Source organism: Panthera onca, chromosome D4, assembly GCF_046562875.1.
Source record: "Panthera onca isolate mPanOnc1 chromosome D4, mPanOnc1 haplotype 2, whole genome shotgun sequence".
Classification (NCBI taxonomy): Eukaryota; Metazoa; Chordata; class Mammalia; order Carnivora; family Felidae; genus Panthera; species Panthera onca.
In genome coordinates, this window is record NC_138351.1 from 5,438,102 (window position 1) to 5,460,894 (window position 22,793).

At 51.2% G+C, this 22,793-nt stretch overlaps 1 protein-coding gene across 5 annotated transcripts in view; it reads right to left on the minus strand.

Annotated features, from left to right (window-relative positions):
• ROR2 (receptor tyrosine kinase like orphan receptor 2) overlaps nucleotides 1–22,793 on the minus strand; it is a 199,582-nt gene that overhangs the window by 23,879 nt on the left and 152,910 nt on the right. For 4 of the 5 annotated variants that reach the window (XR_009603225.3, XM_060610220.3, XM_060610223.3 and 1 more), the window contains exons 2-4: nucleotides 22,366–22,443; nucleotides 5,520–5,807; nucleotides 4,624–4,654 (exon numbers count right to left, since the gene is read on the minus strand). Coding sequence is in view for 4 of the 5 variants with exons in the window: in XM_060610220.3 (XP_060466203.1) it covers nucleotides 4,624–4,654; nucleotides 5,520–5,807; nucleotides 22,366–22,443 (397 nt within the window). In the remaining variant the exon portion in view is untranslated. The remainder of the gene's footprint in view (nucleotides 1–4,623; nucleotides 4,655–5,519; nucleotides 5,808–22,365; nucleotides 22,444–22,793) is intronic. The other variant, XM_060610222.3, reaches the window with a different exon arrangement.

A 22,793-nucleotide genomic window follows, 5' to 3' on the forward strand; every position in this document is an offset into this window, starting at 1 on the left:
GGTGGTTTAATGGCTTTAACATCAAATGCTCTGCGTCAGCCTTCTGCCTGAGCTAGTTTACTTACCGACGGTTAAGGCAGCTTGGTTTCTCCTGAAGTCATTTTTAATCACTGGCTTGGCAGTCTCAGGTTTTGTGTTTTTTTCATAGTGCTATTTTCCCGTAATTAGGATAAAGTTTGAACTCGGTTATGACAGTTCCCTAAAAATACCAGTGGAAGCAGTTGGAGGGAGCAGACAGCCGAGTTCTGTTTAGACACGCCAACCGTGGGGTGCCTCTGAGTCACCCGCCTGGAGATGCCCATGGCTGAGGTTGGGGGCCTGGAAGTGGGAATTCCAGGGCCACGAGCATTTGGGTGGTGAGTAGCCGAAGCCTCAGGGTCACCTGCAGTTTGCGAAGTAAGAAAATAAAGGGGCTCAGGACGCAGCCCCAAGGAAGACGGTTTCCCAGGGGCCAATAACGAACGTAAATTGTATTTGTCCAGAACAACAACACATCTTCCATTAAGCAGTGTTTGTTGAAGCCCATTACGCGTGCACACACTTTGTGGCCCACGAACTCGGCCCGGGACAGCAACGCAGGAAACACGGAAGCTCTCACGTGCAGGTTTCGGGGGCCACCCCGCCACCGTGCGGCCATGCCACCGGGCTACCCCGTGGTGTGCGTATGGGTCTGTAGTCATGAACACGAGCCACTTTTATTTAAGAGAGCAGATAAAAATGAAACCCACATATGAAACGTGAGACACGCAAGTGTTGCATTAATCCCCTCACGTTCCCCAGGCTGCTACCTGAGTAAGCTATAATAACCCTGTCTTTGAACCTGCGTCTGTGGGCTAACAGCCTGTTCTGAAAGGCTTTGTTCCCCATATACACACCCTCCACACCCTCCCTCCAAAAAGATGAAAGGAAGAGCAATGTTTTAACGGTAGTAAATCCCTCTACCTCCCCCGACACACATGAACCGCTGTCCGGCGAACCTCCAGAGTCTGGGCGTGTGGGTGCATGCGGGCAGCAGCTGGGGGCGTGACCTTGGATGGGAGTCACTGCGGCCGTCCCTGCTCGTGTTTCCGGACAGCAGCACGTCCCAACGCTGACCCGCGGCACTCGGGGATCGGCCAAAGCTCCGCTATTACTCACTGCTCAGCTCCCCACTTGAAGGCCCCAGCACCCCGCTTGTCCAACAAGGAAAGAGCCTTGGGAAATGGCCCAAGAGAGGAGTCACAGGTGGGAAGAGTGGGTGACACTCCAGGGACGAAAATGGAGAACGTGTGGACACATCTGGCTTAAGCCCACTGATTTCCCCCTCTTTCTGTCTTAGTTTTGGTTAACTTCCAGAGATGCCACAAGGAGGCGGAGGTTAGTCTAGAGACCCGTGATCATGGTCAAGCGTGGGTACCCCCGACCACCAGGTGCCCGATTACAGAAGGTCATCTGCCACCACAACGCAGCAGATCAATTCAGCAGTCTCCTGAAAGAATAACTCCCCCCGACTGAGGGATTTCAGGCTAGAACTGTAAAGCTCCCCAACTCAAGGAGTTCTACTATGCAACATAGTATGTTCAAAGGAGAGAAACTACACAGTCACCTCTGTGTCTGAAAAAGTAACAGCAAAAACTGGATTTCTATGCAACTCTCATAAAACACAAACTGACAAAAATCCGGATGGAAGAATAAAAAGACAATGGCCAGGAGATCGAAAAGACACGGTCCGGGAGTAAGGCGGATGTATGTGTCAGCTTAGGCTGCTGTGACAAATGGCCCAGATGGGGTAACCTGACTTCTCATAGTTCCGGAGGCTGACAAGTTCAGTATCAAAGTGCTGGCCTCTTCAGCCCCTGGCTTGCAGATGGCCGCCTTGTCGTTGTGTCCTCACACGGCAGAGAGAGAGAGTTCTGATGCGTCTTTCTCTTCTTGTAAGGAGAAGTCTGGTATTTCTTACAAAACTCAGCACACAAATACCCTGTGAGCCACACTCCTCCCAGGTATTCACCTAACACAAATTAAAATGTATGTCCACCAAAACGTGGATGAGACTATCCTTAGGACCTTTCTCCAAATAGTCAAAAGATGCAAACTACGTAGGCATCCATCAACAGAAGAGTGGGTAAACCAACCAGTATGGTTATACTGTGGAACATTCTTCAGCAAAAAAAAAAAAAAAAGCAGTGGTCTATCGATACAGGCACAGCACAAATAAATCTCAAAAACGTTATGCTAAGTGAAAGAAGCCAGCCTTAAGTGGCTATGTGCTGTAGGATTTCATTTCTATGAAGCTCCAGAACGCATAAAACAAGTCCATGGTAGAAAAAAGAACAAAACAAAACAAAACAAAACAGAACAGTGGTTGCCCGAGGAGGAAGTGAGTTGCCTAAGAAGCTGCATGATGGAACTTTCTAGAGTGATAGGAATGTTCTGTGCCTGGACATGGGGTTTGCACCGCAGAGATTTTTTGGCATTCGCTGGACCTTATTAATGGGATACTTAAGATCTGCGTGTTTCATTGTATGTAAGTTTTTTTTTTTTTTAATGTCTATTTATTCTCAAGAGAGAGACAGACAGAGACAGAGTGTGAGTGGAGAAGGGTCAGAGAGAGAGAGAGAGGGGAGACACAGAATCTGAAGCAGGCTCCAGGTTCTGAGCCGTCAGCACAGAGCCTGACACGGGGCTCGAACTCACAAACCGAGGGCTGACGTCGGACGCTTAACCGACTGAGCCACCCAGGCGCCCCGTAAGTTTTAACTCCACAAGAAGAAACAAGACTAGGACACCGTCACTGAACTCTTGTCAATGATTTCCCCGCTGCAATATTTACGTACAGATACACAAATACCTATAACTGATCATGAAACACATTAAACAAATAAGATGGATTGATGGTGGAGAGACGGGTGATAAGGTTAGCACAGTGAAGTGTATGTAAACGGCAGGGTCTGGTTGGTGGGTATATGGATCCCATGTTCATCGTCAGATCCTTTCTGCTTTTCCATAGGCTTGAAATTTTTCCTAATAAAACGTCAGGGAAGAAAAGAGCGTCTCAAAGCATGAAGAAAATGGTCCTTGACACAACAATTCAATTTAGATGTTAATTTCCACCAACTTTATCCTACAGTTCATTGTAATTCCAATCAAAAACACCATGGGAATTCTTCAAGGAAATTGGGGTGTTCTTTAAGACCTGATACAAACACCTTAAAATTACTGGTGACTACTGATAAGTGACAGAAAAATGTTAATTTCTATGTGATCAACTAAAAATCACGAAGGAACAATGTGAGGGCAGTGGCCAAAGACAAGGAGACAGGTGACAGAGTGGAAACATGAGTGTCCAGAAACAGCGAGCAAACCTCACTGGTGACAGGGAAAATAAAGTGGTCGATACCAGTCTTCCTCCTTCAGAGTAGCAACAACGAGGAGATTTATGGGAATCACCTTGGAAGTTAGGGAGAAACGGGTCCTCCCTTCGTGGCAGGGAAGGAACCCGCGCACACCTACTCGGCAAGATCACCGATCAAAGGTGATCCTGGGCCCCTGCGTGTCTACGCTTCAGAATGTCCCCCAGAGAAACACCAGCCAGCCTCGGGACACACACAGGGAGGCCGCGGTGGATGTGGGTCAAGGGAAATTCTCATCACTGGGGGAATATCACACGCTTCTCCCGGGACAGAGAGAGCGAGAAGGACAACCCGGGAAGTTTAAAATATACTGACGTCCTGGGCATCAAACATGTCCAACGTGATATCCTTTAGGTAAAAAAGTGCACAGCAGCCAGAGGAAGCCACTCTCCAGATACACGCGTGTGCTAAATGCTCGGAGAGGCCTTATCTGGCACCCACCCAGTGGGAGAGATGATCCTGGGGGCCGAGCTGGGGGTGGGCCGGGGAAACTTTCACTGGACCAGAATGGCCTGAATGGTTGATCCTTCATTAAATGCATCCTTAATTCAAATGGATCCTTAATTAAAAATGAGAAAAAAATAAATACAAAAATATTGCTGAAATTTTTATATAAAATGCGACTATGGTTGATATTTACATGTTTAAGAATTACATTATGATTACATATAAATTATATTTTGTATCTTATTTCCCGATAGTGTCTGTTTGCGTTATAGAATGTTTATATAAAGTTTACAAGTATAAAAAAATAATTTCAATATTTTTGAAATCACTTTGAAATCGCAGACATCTTCTCCAAAGACTCACAGCCGTGCCCCGGACGATGGCCACACGCATCGAACGCCACAGCAGGTGACGCGGTTGGGGGCGGTGCTGGGATTTCCGTGGGAACGGCCTCCCCGTTTCCCAATGTGCTCGGGACGCCCGGGTCCTGGGTGGCCCCAGCAACCTGGCCTGTACTCCCACACACGCCCTCCAGCCTTGTAGGGTCACGGTCACGGAAAGGAACGAGCAACCGTTGCTCTGAGACATTCCTCCCTCACCCTGGGCCGCGGAAAACAGAAGGGTTCCGGCCCGAGGCCAGGACGTCGCCATCCCTGTGTGAAGTCCAGCCAGCGTCCAGCAAATTCGGCAAAGACGTGTGCTTGCTGGATTGAAAAACCCGGATTCTTACATAACGGAAGCCCTCAGGGAATGAGAAAATGGTTCGAGGAAAACAGATACTTACTGAAAGTTATGATTTGGGCTGTGTGTTGGACCTAAAAAGGCAAAAAAAAAAAAAAAAAAGATAGGCTATTAATGCTTTATAATTTGGAATAAAACTTTTTTCCAAACCAGCCAACTTAGTAAAGGCAGCCACAGCCCAATGCACTCATTTGTGGTGAGCCGTCCTCGGGCCCCAGGCTTTGCTGCTGCCCAAGATTATACGGCAGGGACGATGAAAAACCACAAAATATGGAAGAGACGCTCTCTGTGTGTGCAGAAACGTCTAGAGGGATTTTTGGGGTTTTTGCTGTCTTCCCTCTCTCTCTCTCTCTCTCTCTCAGCTCATCCAACCTTGACTCACAAGATCTGGTTACTAACAGGGGCCCAGATGGTCTGGAGCCTGTGTGACAGGGCTGGGGCACTGTGGGGACCATCTCACGACTGGAATGAGAGAGGAAGCGTCCCCTCCGGTCGTGTGATTCCCCCCCCCCCCCCACCTCGGACGGGCACAAGTGTGTGGAACCATCAATGCGCTCCGCTCTGGCTTCTGCCTCTCAGCTGGGCCCGGGCTTCTGCGGGTGTCCGTGTCCCCATCTCGGTGCGCGAGGCCGGCCTCCCCCACCCGGCGCACGGCCTTCCCCCTACGCCTCGAAGCTCACCTTTGTGTCTGGGGTTATTTTCTGCACTCCAGGTTTACAGACCACTCCATCTGTGTCTGTTTTCCTTTACGACTAGTAAATGGCTAACAGGTTAAGCCGGGACCTCGTGCACAATGGGGAAGGCCCCGGGGGAATGGGTTTATGGATTTCCTCTCTGCTGGCTCGTGCGTGTTCGGTTTCAGGCTGCAAAGCAATCTCCTGCTCCGTGGCTGCAAGCGCCGCTGGCTGATAACCACACGCCTGGGCCGCCCCGACTCACCGAGCCGCACGAACAGGACGCCGGTGGCGGTAATGGTCTTCACCCCGTTGGTGGCCACGCACTGGTAGTAGCCCGTGTCTGTCGTGTCCAGATCTTGGATGCGAAGCCGAGAACCGTACTCCGTCTTGCGGATGATGACGCGCCTCGGCTCCTGCACGACCGGGGCATCGTTCTTCAGCCACCGCACGGTGGGGGGCGGGTTTCCGGCCACCTTGCAGTGCAGGATGGCCGTCTGGCCTTGCACTATGGTGATGTTGTTCACCGGCTCCAGAAAATTCAGAAAGTAGCCTGCAGGGGAGAGAGCGGTCACAAAACGGCAAAGCTGAGCGAGGGCTGGAAGAAAGGGCTGCCTGCGAGGAAGCCTTCCATTTTCTCTCATGAATACAGTCCGTTCCTGTCACTGGTGGGGATTACATTCTAGAATGTTCTGAGAGACATGCATCAGCAAACACTGAACCACCGCTCCCGGGGAAATACAGCGTCAGGTTCCTTCGGGCCTCTGATCGCAGTATTTTCATCAATCGCGGCATAACCTCATTTTCTGTGTGTTTCCGCTTAAAGACGCCTTATTAACACATATCGTTGATCCACTGACATCGAGCCCACGGCTGACGCTGCTGTTAACTCATGCCTGAAAGAAGCTTATCTAACACGTGGTTTCCTACCACGAGGCACATCACAGCCTTCTGGTGTTTAGGAACGCTAGGCCGCCCTTCAGCACTGTCCCCGGGGGGGATTTTGAACTGCAAAATCACCAGGGCGCCTGGGTGGCTCAGTCGGTTGAGCGTCCTGTTTCGGCTCAGGTCATGATCTCACAGTTCATGGGTTCGAGCCACACGTCGGGCTCTGTGCTGACAGCTCAGAGCCTGGAGCCTGCTTCGGATTCTGTGGCTCCCTCCCTCTCTGCCCCTCCCCTACTTGCACTCTCTCTCTCTCTCTCTCTCTCAAAATGAATAAACGTTTAAAAAAACTAAGCTGCGAAATCACCAACACAAAGCACAAAAGTGCAGGGGAAAAAAAGACTATATAGACCCCCAAAAAGTACCCTTGTTTACAGTATAAGCTGGGACAATTAGACGGGTCTTGCCTTCTTGGGCCTCAGCTAGAAATGTGTGCATCGGAAAACTCTAAATGTTCACGGCTCTGGGCACGCCTAAATGCCCCCAGTGCGCCAGGAGTACCGATTTGGGGTTACACGTACACGTTAGGCAGTGGGTGAACTCGAAAATACGGAACCCGAAAATGAAGATCAGCTGTGTTTCTCTCTGCAAACCCTAGATCTTAATCCAACCTCGGGGACTCGTGATGTAATTGCACTCGGAAAGGCCATCCCCCTTCTGGCCACAGCACCTCAAAGCTTCGATGAGGAAAAATCCATCACAAGACAGACACACACTGAAAAATGAGCTAATCCCTGGCCGGGACAGAACAAAGGTGTCTAGGCCGAGTGCTGCCGAAGGCTCTGTCCCACGGCACCCCGGGCAGGAGCAGGGGACCCGGGCACAGCCCCACGCGGGAGCGAGAGCAGGCCTGACAGTACCCGGGGTGCAGCACGAGTGGGGCTGAACAGTTGGGCTCAACCCATCCCGGGACGGGATTCTCAGCTGGTGAACAAGAGGAAGTGAAACAGATGGCAGAGGAGAGGGGTGTGTGTGTGTGTGTGTGTGTGCGCGTGTACGTGCCTGGTGTGGTCAGGAACTGAGAGATTACTCGAGATGGACGTGCACTGCTAAATTCTGTCAACACGTAAAAAAAAAAAACAAAACTAAGGCTCGACAGACAAGACGGTCAATCACGAGATGAACTCGCTTCAGACCAAAGGAATATAATTGAGCAATCTGAAAATGACCACAAAATACATTCATGTTCTGAATCTTTGGGTTCCTACGCTTTTTTTAAGCAGTGAGTTTGAAATCTGTTAGGACTGCCTTAATTGGATGGCAAATGACAGGATTTCTAGTGGGCCCTTGGGGTACATTTCACAGGATGGATGGTGGCCCCTAGATGTTGTGTGGCAGGGGGCGGCAGGGGGCAGCAGGGGGAGGGGAGGCTGTGGGTTTTAAGACGAAGGGATGGTCTTACTTCACAAGGGAGAGTGGATGCATAGCTGTTTGTAAAGGTGTCACTAATTAGCAGTAATCATCATTAACCACATCATTAACCACATCAAGCTTCTACCTTGATTCTCTCCTAGCCAACCCTTTCCTCAGTGCACTGAAGTAAGTTGCAGGTGAGAATTCTCGTGGAGGGACACAAAGCTGGAATGTGGAACAACCCCCTGAAAAGACAGGCCGGACCAAGCAGGGTGGCATTTGGACGTACACTCTTCATAAAGGCAACTGCACAAGCTGGGCTGGGGGAACCCTGGTTCCCGCGGCTCCCACCTTAGACCCTGAGTCTTTTGGACACTAAACCCGATGCGATCTGACAGTCTGCAGCGGTCACTTCGACACAATCTGGACCGCCCTGAATAGGATAAAGACACCACGTCACGGTGTTCTGGCCAGAGCCCAGCTTAATCGGAGGGTTTCATAGGAAGGAAACTTCCAAGTTGCTTGATATTCAAATGCTTCGTCAAGGTTTGCGTAACATGAATGCACCGGGAGGGCATATAAAGTGGTCATCAAGCCGGAATGGGAGATAGCAAATGACACATTAAAATCACAGTGCTCTCTTTTGGGCGTGAGCTGAACTCCCATCTCCCCTGATGGGAGAAACTGATGACAGTTTCTCCAAAGCCCGGTGACAAACCGTAGCTTCCCAGCAGGCACGGGCAACGGGTCTGTATTCGGGTAGAACAGGAGCATCGGCGACTCTGGGCTGATCAGCAAAAACATCTACAAGGAGCAGGCCCTGGGGATCTGGGGGCCGGGACCTGATGGTCACGACTGGCTCTCATCTCCTCCCTCTAGGGGACCAGGTTGATGGTACTTCTCCCACGGCCTCCCTCCACTTTTAGGACGTTCGCACACATCCACCTGGGACGGCTCCGCCAGCCGGGGCTGCGTCTCCTGAAAGATACAGGAGGATCTTCTTCAACACGGATACATTCATCTAGAAAGGGAGGGAAGTGGGGGAAGACGTCAGAGAGGAAGGTCAAGGGGATCGTTCCTTTTGAACCACCGAGGAGACTTGAGGAGAAGCCAGCTGGTAATTGCTGCACAATTACCACAAACAGACCCAGTATCTGCTTCTCCAGAATATCTTTTTTTTCCCATCGAATAGGTACGGAAACACGGAATAATTCTTCACCCTGCCCGCCGACAGCTTCTCCTGCACTGTTGATTGACAATGAGTCTTTCGGTGTTCCCCAAGAAGGCTCCTTTCTGAGAAGTCAGAGTAGGGAACATGAACTCCTGCCTCTCCTGCCCCGTGCAAGGACACGGAGGGCGGGGTGTTACCCCACCCCACCCGGCAAGGTGCCGTGAGACCATCTACTGGAGTCAGAACAAGGCTTAATTCAGAGATGGTGCCAGTATTTCCTTTGCTTCAGCCATAATAGCTAACGTGGCCTGAAGAGACGCGTATGTGCTGGAAGCAAACACCTTACGCCATTGACTTAATCACTCGAGCACTCTTGGCTCTGTCTGTTTCTATGAAATATCCAGATCAGGTGAACCTATAGAAGCAGAAAGCAGGTGAGTGGTTGCCAGAGGCTGGGGATGGGGAACTTACAGAGTGACTCTTAATGGGTATGGGGTCTCCCCGTGGGGTGCTAAAAATGTTTGGAACGGAAGTGTGCTGATGGTCGCACGACACCACAAGTGTGGTCCTGGGTCAGCAAATGCTCCTGAGGAGGGACGGGGAAGGTGAGACCAGGTCGGACAAACCAGGTAAAAGTGGGGGGGACGGTGGGGTTGATGGAAGCGTCAGGTGTGGGGGAGGGGCCACTCTGTCGAAAGCATCCTTCCCCAGGTGCTGGCAACCACCCTCAGATTTGCTGGAATCCTGGGGTGAGGCCACCACCGACTTCTTCCGGGCCTGAGGTGTCCAGTTTTTCCAGATCCCCTTCACTGGCAACAGATGAACCCTCACCCCTGAAGCCACACCCTCCTCAGTTGGCAGAAAGCAAAGGAGAATCCGGTGCAGTGATCCAGCCCGCATGTGGAGTTCTCAACCAATTCTTCTTGACCCTCCACCATCTAAACCAGGGAGCTCAGCTCTTCACACTGGAGCCACCTGGGAGCTTACAAGAAGACCCGCGGTAACCAGGACCCAGGAGGGGTCTGGACAATGGCATTCGTCAAAAGCTCTAAGTGTGTAGTCAGGACCAGGGACACCTGCTTAAAAACGCAGAGGACAAAGAGAAGCTACGGTTTCTCTTGGGATGAACCAAACCCATCCAAGAACAAAGTCAGCACAGACCAGAGACAACCCCAAGATGAAGCATTGTTGGAGGAGAGCATCAGGACTGGAAAGAACGTGTCTGTATGTCCAGCACCAACCCCTGGAGGTTCTGGATGCGAAGGCGTACGAAAGCCTCATCTAGCTGGGAACGGACAGGGCAGAATCTCCACGGACAGCACCCTTGCCTCGACATGGGTCTTATATCTGCCTCTACCAGAAGCTTAGAGAGACCAAAACCATAGGTAGATACCATGGTAACTTACTAAACTCATAGTACCCTCCCTAGGTGAGTGCCTAAAACAGCCTTTGGGAAGAAATTAAGACGTCATGGTGAACAGCTGATATCCATGGTATCAATGTTTCTGGAATTTTCTCTAACCTTCCCATACTCTTCCTCCACTGGAAGCAGCGGTGGGGGGGGGGGGGGTGTCCCTTACTCTTCCAGAAACACACCCAGCTGGTCCCTCATCTTGCAGTCAACCAGAACACCCTGTCCCCAGATCTCTGCTGTTTCTCTAGGGTCAAGTCTCTGCCAAAAGGTCATGTCCACGGACGGTGTTCCCCTGGCCGCCCCATCTAAAACAGCCTCTATTCATTTCTAACCTTGCTCCCCACAGCACTGATCTTGGCCTGATGCTATGGCAGAGTCACATAATGGTTAAATTACAAGTTTTGACATCAAGTATAACAAAATGTGACTTTTTTGGGGCATGTTTCTCAACTTCATGGCTACTTCTTGTCCAGATTCAATTTAGAATCACCCCGGTAAGTTTGATTTCAAGCCTGGGGTGTTGATGGAGAAAAGCGCTGCGTTTAGAGATGATTTGTATAAAGCTGCCCTCTAGGGGCGCCTGGGTGGCTCAGTTGGTTGGGCGGCTGACTTCGGCTCAGGTCATGATGTCATGGTCCGTGAGTTCGAGCCCCGCGTCAGGCTCTGTGCTGACAGCTCGGAGCCTGGAGCCTGTTTCAGATTCTGTGTCTCCCTCTCTCTGACCCTCCTCCGTTCATGCTCTGTCTCTGTCTCAAAAATAAATAAACGTTAAAAAAAATTTTTTTTTTTTTAAAGCCGCCCTCTAGACAATAGGGAGAAAGCATGCTCTATGTCTCAGTCTCGGGCCTTCTCCCTCATTTAGGACATCTCTTTGTCATGCTTTTTCTTCCTACAGACCTTCACGTGTATTTTTAGGTAGTTTTTTAGGTATCCTGTAATTCTTGTCACTGGTGTGTGAACTGTTTTCATTTCTATCTAAGTAGTTTAAAGGAGGCTTAGTGGTTTAAGAAGGCGTGGAGGACGACTCTTAGATTTCTACATCGACTTCCCACTGCGGCTGTAACAAGTTAGCACAGACTTAGTGGGGTAAACCGTGCCAATTTCTTGTTTCACAGTTCTGGAAGTCAGAAGTCCTAACACCCAGGTGGTGACAGGGCTTTGTTCCTTCTGCAGGCTCTGGGAGTCTCTGTCCTTGCTTTTGCAGCATCTGGAGGCGACACATGCCCTGGCTCGTGGTACTTCCCTTGCGTTTAGCCCCACCTCTGCCCCCATCACCACATCTCCAACTAGTAACTGTCACCGGCCGGCCTGCCTTTATAAGGACCTCTGCGAATGCAATCGCCTGGATCATCCAGGATCATTTCCCATCTCAAAATCCTTAACTTAATCCCATCTGCAAATCCCTGCACCGTGAAAAGTAACAACACGTCACAGGTTCCAGGGGCATCTTTCTCTTCTGTCCACTGTGTATATTTCGCTTTTATCTTGCCCCTTTACAGAACTATCTTGCTAGTTCTAACAGTTTCTGAGTCGACTGCCCTGGATTTTCCGTGCAGATCTCTTCTTCTTCAAATAGCAATAGTGTGGCCTTTTTGCTTTCAAGATTCATACCACTCACATCTCCTTTTGCCTAGTTGTTTTGCTCAATATTATTTTTTAAAATAATTTTTTAAACCTTATTTATTTTGAGGGAGAGGGAGAGCGAAAGAGAGAGAGCACACCCGAGGGAGGGGGAGAGAGAGAGAGGGAGAGAGAGAGAATCCCAAGCAAGCTCCATGCTGTCATCACGGGACCCAACTTGGGGCTCGAACTCATGAACCCATGAGATCGTGACCTAAGCTGAAACCGAGAGTCAGATGCTTAACTGACTGAGCCACCCAGGCACTCCCAATATTAGTTCTTTTTAATTTAACAATTTTAAATACTGAAATGGTACAAACACACAAAACTACAAATATTAATGTAATAGATACCTGTGTACACAACATTAACATTTATGCTAACATTTTGCCATATTTGATTTAGAACACTGTTAAAAAAAATTACACGTTCTAGAATGCATCTAAAACCCACATTTCCCTGTTTCTTGAAAACTGGTTATGCACCAGGCCAATGCACATTTCTACTGTTTTATATTTTTAGAAATTTTCCCTGAAAGATCACTTTGTTAGTTTTTTTTCCCCATTCAAAGTCAGCTTGGGATTTATTTTTGTTGATGCTCATTTATTTTAATGACTGTGTAATATTTCACTGTACAAACCAACCATAGTTTCTTTATCCTTTTCTCAAATGCAGGGCAGTAAATTGCTCCCACATTTTTGTTAGGGCTTAATCACCACCTGTACACACGTCTCATCGTGCACACATACAAGAATTCCTTGAAAGTGTCCACCCGGATGCAAGAGTGATGTCACGGGGCTTTGAAATCTCTCACTTATGTAAGTCTCAAGGGTGCCCAAAACCATCCGCGTTCACCATCAACGTCAATCGAGTTGTTTCCCCTTCGACTGTGTCAACATTTGTGTTCAGGGGCCAAAGAACATTTGCCAACCTGATGAATCTGAAATAGGGTTGTTTCACTCTCCATCTTAAGAATGTGTCCTGAGATGGGGCTCCTGGGTGGCTCTGTCAGTTAAGCGACCGGCTTTGGCTCAGGTCATGATCTCACGGCCCAGGAGTTCGAGCCCTAGCTGGGCTCTCTGCAGTCAGTGCAGAGCCCATGTTGGATCCTCTGTCTCCCCCCATCTGTCTGCTCCTCCCCGAATAGCATATGTTTGCCTTTTCTCTCAAAAATAAATACACATTCAAAACAAAAAAAAAAGGAAGAATGTACCATGAGCTGGAGTGTCTTGGAAAGGTTACTGGCCACTGGCCTCTCCTTCCGCAGCCGTCTGTTCAAACCTTTGCACTGTTGCTCTAACTACTGCCATTCATAAATTTTCTTTTTCCTTTTCTAATATAAGCATTCAGTGTGCAGATTCCCTTCCACTTCTTCTTCAGCCATCTAATGAGTTATTTAATCTCCATACGGTTGGTCGGCCAGACCCAAATATCTTCCAACTTCCATTATAATATTTTCTTCCATTATAATAGTTCCAAGTTATTGAAAGCGTGCTTACCACACTGTTGTCATAGAACCCGGTCTACGTGATGATGATTCTTCGACACCACCGATATTTGCTTTACGGCCTAGCACGGACTCAATACCTAGAGTAGCGTTCCACATTTTACCAATAAGAATGTGTTTTCTCTAACCGCTCAGTGCAGGGATTTACATACGGGCATTAGATTAAACTTGTTAAGTTTTTCAAAGTGTTAATAGGCTCATCTATTACTTTCGATGACATGTGTGTTCACGGACTCTGTATTTGTCACATGGCTATTAGTAACTCTGTGAAGGTGTGTTTCCATATTGGAAACTATGTTACTGGGTGCAATAAACTTCAGGTTTATGGCATCAGCTAGTCTTTATATACTGTCTAATGCTTTTGTCTAAAAGCCCATTTTGTCTGATTTTGAGGTAGGGTACTCTTTTTTTTTTTTAATTTTAATTATTTATTTTGAGGAAGAGAGAGACAAGAGTGCAAGCCGAGGAGGGAGACACAGAACCCGAAGCAGGCTCCAGGCTCTGAGCTGTCAGCACAGAGCCCGACGCGGGGCTCAAACTCACCAACCGTGAGATCACGACCTGAGCCGGAGTCGGATGCTCAACCGACTGAGCCACCCAGGCACCCCTGATGTAGGGTACTCTTGATTAACATAGTCCTGCACTGTATTTTTAATTTCTAAAACCATTTTTATGATTATACCTTAGAAACGAATCCTGTAAACAGCATATAATTTAACATGTTAATTGATGAATCTTTACATATGAACCATGAGTTTTTTAACTGGCAAGTTTTATTTTGAATGTTTCCATTTTGTATTTTATTTCTCATTTCATTTTCATTTTAATCTGCCTTTCCTGTTTTCTACTTGATTGATTTTTAAAATTTTTCTTTTTCCCCTTTACTTGTCTAAAACATGTAGTAGGCAGCTAACTTACCTATTTTTTACAGGCAGACCTAATTTGGCAAAGTTTCCTCCAAATGCGACCAAATACAAGTGCCATGAAATGCTCAGACATGCAACCACATGCCCACCAACCAGTTTTGAGTTACTGCTTCCCGGTGTTCAGTTATACTGGATATCTAAGCCCCAGCGGTCATTATTATTTATGATTTTTACTCTCAGAGTTTATTTAGACTTGCTGATCTGTTAACCAAGTGCTTTTCCTTGCTTATGTGGCTTGTACTGCACCCTTCCTCTGGGCTCAGCTGAGCTCATCCTGAATCGTACTTGGTCTTTGGGTAAAGGACTGAGGTTGTAAACACCCTTGGTCTTGGTCTAAGAGTTACCCATGACTTTCACACTTGAGTAATAGTTTAGCTGGGTATGGAATTCTGGCCTGGCACTTACACTGCCATCTTCTGGCTTCTGAGTTTACTGCAGAAATCAGGCTGCTTCTTGTTCATTTGTGGGTAATCTGATGTTTCCCCTCTTAGGCTGCTTTTCATGTTTCCCCTCTATCTTTACCACTCCCACGTATCTCTAGCTGTGGATTTATCTGTATATAGACTTAATGGGCTTCAGTACCATTCCCGATTCCACCAATTCTGTAAAATTCTCCACCAATACCTCATGAAATATCGTTCCTCCATTTCCCTTTATTCCTCCTCTGAAATCGGCTTCTGCATAGATGCCGAATTTCCTCCCATATGTAGTTTCTCCGTGTGTTTCGCTGCTTTGATATTCCCTAGCTCCTTTTAATCTCCAGCTGGGCACCCTCTTGCTCCTTGATCTGCCCATTAAGTTTCTCATTTCTCCGGCTACAATTTTTTATTTCTAGTCAGCCTCTTTGGTTTTCAAATCCACCACTGCCTTTTCTTCTTTTATTTTTCATCCTTCTGGCTTCCTTGTTTACTAGCTCACCACGCATCCCAAGCCTCTCCGAGTGTGCCTTGTAATTTTCCACTACAGGGTGGGTTTTCTGTGGGAACCCCTTGGGGACTAGGTTCCTGCAACAGTCAATGCCAAGTCTTCACGTTAACTCTTGGGCCTGGGATTCCCCCCCACAACATTCCCAGCATGTAAACCGGGTTTCCTGGGTGGTGGTCCACGTCTTGTTTTTCACGGTAGCGTCTTCCGTGTTCGCCCCCTCCGGCCAGGGCTGAGGCGAGGACTGCAGCCCCTAGGTCTCCTCGCCTGCTGCCAATCGCTTACCTACCACACTCAGTTCCCTGGACCCCACAGGTTCCTTCCTGGTTTGACGCTGAAACCCAAGGTTCCTGCTGCGGCTGAGCCTCGATGACCGTTCAGAGGCCTTACATAGGGCACAAGAAATGTAAGTTCTTTCACTTTCCTGAAGCCGAATTCGATTTCTGTCTCAACCTCTTATTTCTCCTGATTGAAGGAAATGTCATCCCTCCAATTCCAAGTGATGTCAGTAAAGCTAAGGAATGTATTCACGTGATCGCAATCAGCATTTTCCCTCTCTTGGCTATTCTCTCCAGTGTCGCATTTGCGTCTGGGGATACTCCTCCAGCCTCAGTGCTTGGAGGATTTGAGGCATCCGCAGAGCCTTTTGCCTGTCCCCAGCATTTGCCAACGTGTGCACGCCTTACTGGTGTTCCTTCTACTCTGGAGCCCACGGATGTGTCCACAGCCACATGGGGACACATGTTGGGGAGCCCGCATCATAAGTGCACGACACCTGCAAAACACCACTCTTTGTCTCAGATAAACTAAACCATGGGGACATTCTCCAAGGCTGCAAACAGAGTAGGACCACCTCAAGTGGCTCGTGCCCTGGCAGCCCAGGGTGGCCACAACTCAGCTTCCTCCCCATTCCTGGCTCCTGGTCATGTCTCCATCTCTCTTTGCAAGTGCACGTAAGCACTTACATCTTCTACTAATTTTTATTGAGCACTTGTATGTAATTTAAGTGGCGGGGGGGGGGGGCAAGTTAGTTTGGTCCACCATCATAATCATCATTAATGCTCTGGAGGCCAAGATCAAAGCCAGAAAGAAAGTTCTCTGAAGAGGAAGCACAGTGTTGTGTTGGCCTTTGGGGTTAGTTCACAGGCTCCCATTTAAACTCCTGGCTTCACTTCCCTTTTGTGCAAAATACGGCGTTTGTACTAATCTTTGCTCAGCTTTCCTCCAGCTCACAAGGCTTCCTTTTAGGACCATTCCAAACCACTCCGGACACGACAGAACAGGCCAGGAGGGGCCAGACCCCGGCGACTGAGAATCTGGCTAACTTGGATCAGTCAGCACCCCACAGTGTTAGAGGCAGAACAGAAGTCTTCCCTTCTAATTATCCAAGAGGGTTTCCCCTCTGCACAGCGGGGGAACTTTAACAACGATGCTAATGGATTCCGCACCCCTGTTCCCGGGGCCAGCTCTCTGCTCACCCCTAACTCTGGACACCGGACCCGAGTCCAAGCAGGAACGACATGCCAAGAGCAGAGGTAACAGGAGAGCCCGTTATTATGGGCCAGCACTCCCGCCTCACAGTCGGATCAGTGATGGATGGTCTTTTTCTCCCAACTGACCGTCCCCACGTTTTCCCACTCGCTCAAATTACTTAGGTGTTTGAGAAGCGGCCTGTTTACCAGGCCACGCTGACTGGTCTGGGAAGGAGATAAGGAAAGCCTTATGCACCAGGGGTCACAAGGTCACAGGGCTTTGACTGGTGGGAAATACAACAGACAAGCTGCCTGGCAGGGCAGGTGAGGAGGGGACCCTGAGGAGCACACGGAGGACATAAAGCTGCTCTTCTCCAGGGGAAGTATTTACAGCTCCATAAATCAGCCGGGGGCAGGGGCGAGGGGTCACTCCGCTCAGACGCTCCCGCTGAGCTGTCTAGCAGTCTGCACAGAGCCAGCTGCAGGTTGGGGTGGGGGGGGGGTGGATGGCCGAGCAGAAGAGCCACAGGGACAGGATGGGGGGTGGTGAGATGGGCGAAGGTGGGAGTCAGAGAACACGGGAAACAGGAGCAAAGGAACCCGAAGGGCCTGAGAAATGCAGAAAAGTACGTGAGCGTTTCTGCGCATTTGGAGGAGGGTGAACGGTGGCCCCAACGACACGGGTTGGAACCTGTGACCGTGCCCTTATTTGGAAATAGGGTCACTGCCGATGCAATCAGGTTAAGAGGGGATCACATGGGTGGGCCCTAGTCCAATGGCTCTTGTCCTTATCAGAAGAGGGACATGTGGACACGGATGCGCAGGGAAGACCACACGACAAGAGGCAGGGACGGGAGAGACGCGGCCACAAGCCTAGGAAGTCCGCGGGCTGCGGGCACCACCAGCGGCTGGGAGAGAAGCCCGGGACACTCTCTCCTTCAGAGACCCCAAAGGAACAACCCCACCCCACCCCCCGCCCCCGCCCCCGCAGACACCTTGATTTGGGACATCTGACTCCAGAACTGGGAGCCGGTTTCTGTCATTTGAGACACCTAGCCTGTGATCCTTTGGTAGGACAGCCCTCGGAAGCTACTGCAGAGGGACTGAGGAAGGAAGGAGCTGGCCCCACAAGCCTACACCTGCACCGGGCGACACCCACAGACTCACAAAGGGTCAGGGGCATGAACACACACACACACACACACACACACACACACATCAGAAGTTCCAGAAATGTACCCAACGCATACACTAATCAATCCACATGCACTACAGGACTCAGGAGCCCAAAGCTCAGGAGACAGAGACAACAGGGCTCAGGGCCAGGCCAACACCGTGATCTGCGATCTCTGCTGACTGTTCCGTTCCCTCTGTCCCGGGAGACTTCGGGTCGGCACCGGAGCGCAGCACCTGCAAATAGCAGGGGGCAGCCTGGACTCCTGCCCTGTGATTTAGGATGCCCTTGAGATCACCTACAATTGCAACGTATCCTCAAGCGGGGAGAGCTTGGAATTCTCCTCCTGGGCCCTCAGAAATTACCCGCTTCCCACACACATCCCAAAGTACTGATTTGACAAAACCCCAGACGTGTTACCTCTCCACTTCAAATACAGCCTTGGAGCACAAGACCAAAGGGTTTCTGGGGCAAACGTATGCTCTTGTAAATGTCATGACAATAACAGTGACAATGACAAAAATGCTAGTGACCTCGCCAGTAATAAGCAGTGTGTCTAACGCGGCAAGGAATCTAAGCTCCTGGTATATATCCACTCCTGGGTTAGCCCAGCACCGTAACCCAGGAGTCCTAGGCCGGCTTCCGTCCGAACCCTGACGGTCGTTTGGCGTGGGAAAACTTCAGGCAAACTCTCCTGGTGTAAATCACGTCTTCTGTGTTTTTTCTCCTACATAGGCTTTTCGCTCGGGGGTCTTTCTCTGCCAATACCCACCACCCACTATGTATCTGTTAAAAACTGACTACTGGCAGATGCCAGAGTATATCCGAACACAAACGCTGTCTACACGTGTGCCTAATTCCCAGGTCCCGGTTTGCTCGGAAGAGACGAAGCGGTTCTCTCACCGAAGGACTGGCCTGCCAGCCATTTCCCCCTGCTGGTGATTTTATAGATGCTGGGGCGTCATAAATGCTAACCGGATTAAAAGAAAGAGCTCATAGAGTCCATTCAGCAACCAACACTTTTTTTGGTATGATTTAAGCCACATATGGCCAAATAGTGACACTCCCTGGAGTTCGGCAAGAAAAGCACACGGAACAACAAGTGTGGCATGGCCAGGCCAATTCCTTCCGTCACGAGGAGGCCGGGGGAGCGGAAAGGAAGGGTAGAGTGAGTCCCCTTTTGTGCAAGAGCTGTAGCCCAGGAAGAAAGAAAACCGCACTACAGAACCAGAGAATTGGGCTGCAATGACTGGCGGGGGCCATTCGCTAGGATCCTGTCCCCAAGGGGCTGCTGAGGTCTGGACGCCTGGGACTGAGGCACACGCGGACGGTCGCACCCGGGAAGAGTGACAAACAGCACAGGCCTCCTGCCACTGCTTCCTGGGTGAGTGCCGTGCGCTGAGCCCTCGTGTCCCGCCGACAGCTGGGGGTGCGCCGGCCACAGCGGGATGCTGGGGCCGCATCCGATCCCGGGGTGCCCTCCAGCCACACCAGGCTCACACGGCTGCTCTGAGCAGGTGGCAGCACCCAGGCGGCCCCCACGGGGAGAGGGGCCCAGCTCGCCGTGGCCCCCTGCTTCTTTCCCACGGCCCAGGCACGGCGTGCACACACAGACACGCACGCGAGGCACACACGTGTGCACACACGCCCGCTTTGCCAGTGAGCATCTGCAGCTGCGTGTTTCTGTGCCCTGGAGAAGCCAAGGCCAGCTTCCAGAAGCCTCAGCACTGCAGACACGAAAGCACGCTCCGTTTTCACACAATCACATGTGGGTTAACAAAAGCAGTCAGGAGGCAGTCGAATCCCGACCAAGCAGAGGGCCTGACAAAGCATGCGGCTGTGGGCTTGAGAAATTGCTCCCAGACCAAGAAGGAGGGCCTGGAATCCCACCCAAGGCACAGGATCTGACTTATCCATGTTTGGAGCTTGTGGCTGGATGCAAATAAAAATTTCTGTGAACGTTCAGCCTACGGTCGCTTCCGAGCCTTGGTCAGCAAATGCGTCTTGCATCCAGGCGGGCCCGAAGGACCTTTCGTCTCGCAGCTGTGACAGGCCCTTGTGGCCCCTGGAGACCCCGCACCCTGCACCTGGGGGACAGGTCTGCTGTAAACACGTTGCCCCCTAGGGAGTCTGGAGTCTACGAGGGGAGTGCAGGTTAGAGTTAGACTCTGACTGTGGCTGTCCACTTCTCAGCCAGCCCCACCTCCCGCCCACCGCCCCCTCACCTCTCTCTTATCTGCCCCTCACCTCCCTCCCACCGCCCCTCCCATTTCCCCCCCATCACCCTCCAGACTACCAAGGCAATCTTTGCACAGCGATCAGGCTACACCGTGTCCCAGGCCAGAACCTTGCACAGTGGAAGACGGCGCTCAGAATAAAACAGAACATTCTCCTGCCACCTAAAACGCTGTATATGTTCTACCCAGGGCTGCCCAATATAACTTTCCGTGGTGATGGAATGTTCTAGATCTGTGCTGTCCATCGTGGTGGCCTTTAGCGCATATGGCCACTGACCACTTAAAATGCAGCTCTGAGAACTAAGGAACTAGATTCTTGATTTTACTTAATTTTAATTGATTTAAATTTGAAGACCCACGCATGGCTTGATGGCCTTGGAACTAGGTCACGTTGGTCTAGTCCCCTGACCCTTCTGACCTCAGCTACCCAACCCTTTCTCTCAGCTGCCTCGGGGCCTTTGCACAGGCACTGCCATGCCTCAGGACTCCCCCGTCTTTGTCAGCCCTTCGGATCTCAGTGTAACATCTCGTCCTATGCCAAGACGCCCTTCCCTTCCTTCCAGATCAACACAGCCTTGTCTCTTCCTTCCAGCTACTCTGTCGAGCATTCAGGATTCTGACTCCCCAGTACGGGGAAACATCATCAAACAGACACCACACGGGATGATGTCGTGCTGTTTGGGTCACCAGCATGTACCTGGGCCTCACACAGCAGGGGCACAAAGAGACGGTCAGGGAATGTGTGTGGACCATCCGGACTGCAGGCTAAGTCAGCCTTCTGAGAAATGTTTCACCAGGCCCAGCATCCAGAGCACAGGCCTTGCCCCCTGGGGACACATCCCTATCCTGATGGAGGTCTGACCCCTGCAAGCAGCCCGTGTCCCTGTGAGGTCCCATCGAGGTCCACACACCAGGCCCCACCAAGGGCAGTCACGGCTCCACACGCCCTTGACTGAAATGACTGGCCTCTAAGCAAACAGCACCCACTGGTGAGCGTTCTGGGACGCGGAGGGAGCTCAGCACCCCGTAGGACCCCGGGAAATCTCTCGGGACCTGCAGGGACAAGCCGGCCCTTAGACTGAGGCCAGCAGACTTGGGTCCTAGCTGCTCAATGCCCAGGAGACCCAGCTGCGGACACACGGAGGGGCGACCTTCCTGAGGGGACGCGGGACCCTCAACATACAGTGGGCTAAGAAATGATTATGGATTCCTGGCCTTTGAATAATTAGGAAGAAATCAGGCAGAAGTAGAGCGGATTTTTTTTTAGCATTCTCATTTTTTTTTTTAAAGTTTACTCATTTTATTTTATGGGAGAGAGAGAGCCCGTGTGAGCAGGGGAGGGGCAGAGAGAGAGAGAGAGAGAGAGAGAGGGAACCCCAAGCAGGCTGTGTGCCGTCAGCACAGAGCCCGACGAGGAGCTCAATCCCACCCACCTGGAGATCATGACCTGAGCCAAAAAAAGACTGAGCCACCCGGGCGCCCAGAGTGGTCACTTTAACAGGCAATCGTCGGGCATTGAATTGCGTCTCCCCCGAAACGCACACGTCGAAGCCCGGCGCCCAGCGCGACGGCGTTTGAAGGTGGGCCTTCGGTTAGATGAGGTCTCGAGGGGTCCCCACGAGGGGGTCGGTGCCCTAATGGGAAGAGGAGCCGGAGTGCTCTCTCCGCACCCAAACTGACCTGCTGGCGCTCTCACCCTCGCCCCCCAGCCGCCAGGACGCTGGGGAGTGCATTCCTGCGGATGACGCGGCCCGCACGTGGTGCTTCCTTACAGCAGCTGGGCTGGGACGGCGATCAAGGCGACAGGGTGACAAAGGGCTGAGCGGGAGGGCGGCCACCTCCCCGAGGAATCGGGCTGTATCGGAAGAAATGTGTCCCATCCACTCACGCTACCAACCCAAGATGCCTGCAGAGTGCACCGCGGGAGCAGCGAGCCAGACGGTGACCTGTGGGGGAGGCTGAGGCCCGCTCAGGCGGGACGCCCACCGGCTCCGGACGATTTCAGGGAGGATCCCAGGAGACCGCCACCCGTCAGCAGGTGACGGCGGCCCAGCCAAGAGTGCAGCTCCTGAGGGTCTGCTCAGCCCCACGGGGCTCCCCACAAGGCCCCTTCCCCCCCCTCCCGCGACCATCCGCCCGCCACCTGCCAGCCGCCACCTTCCGACCGGCTCGGACCAGCCCTCGATGCCCCCACGGCTGCCGAGGCAGGCACGTCGCCACACCCACCAATGGGGCAGCGCCGGGCCACGGGCACCCGCCACCCATCCCAGCAGCCACGCCCCGGGTACAGAAGGCACCCCACGCCTCTCCACGCGGGCCCCCGAGAACGCTTCCGAACACCTGCTTCCAAGAGCTCCTCACTCTTTACCTTTCAGAGTCGGAATAGGGCCGTCCTGTCCATCCAGCTCTCCCAGAGGGTCATTCGGGTCCGGAACCTCCATTTCCCCTGGACGAAAGAAAGAGCACAGCACATACATCCGTGAGGTTTACTGCACGCCCTGTACTCCGCTTCTCGTGCAAGAACAACAGTATTCTAGCAACACCGTCCACCGTGTACAGAAAACTTAGGAGGACAAGGCGCTGTGGGAGCTTCTGGAAGGCTCTGATCTGGCATTGCAGCAGAAGTGATTCTTCACGCTGACCCCCAGGGTGGCAGAACACACAGACGAAGCACACGTGTGACCGAAGCCCTGCGCGCCATTTAGGGAGGGACAGAGATTCGAACACTGGCTGGCGAAAGAGAACACCTCGGTCGCCAGAGTCTGCAGGTGGCTCTCCGGAGGCGGGCCCTGGAGA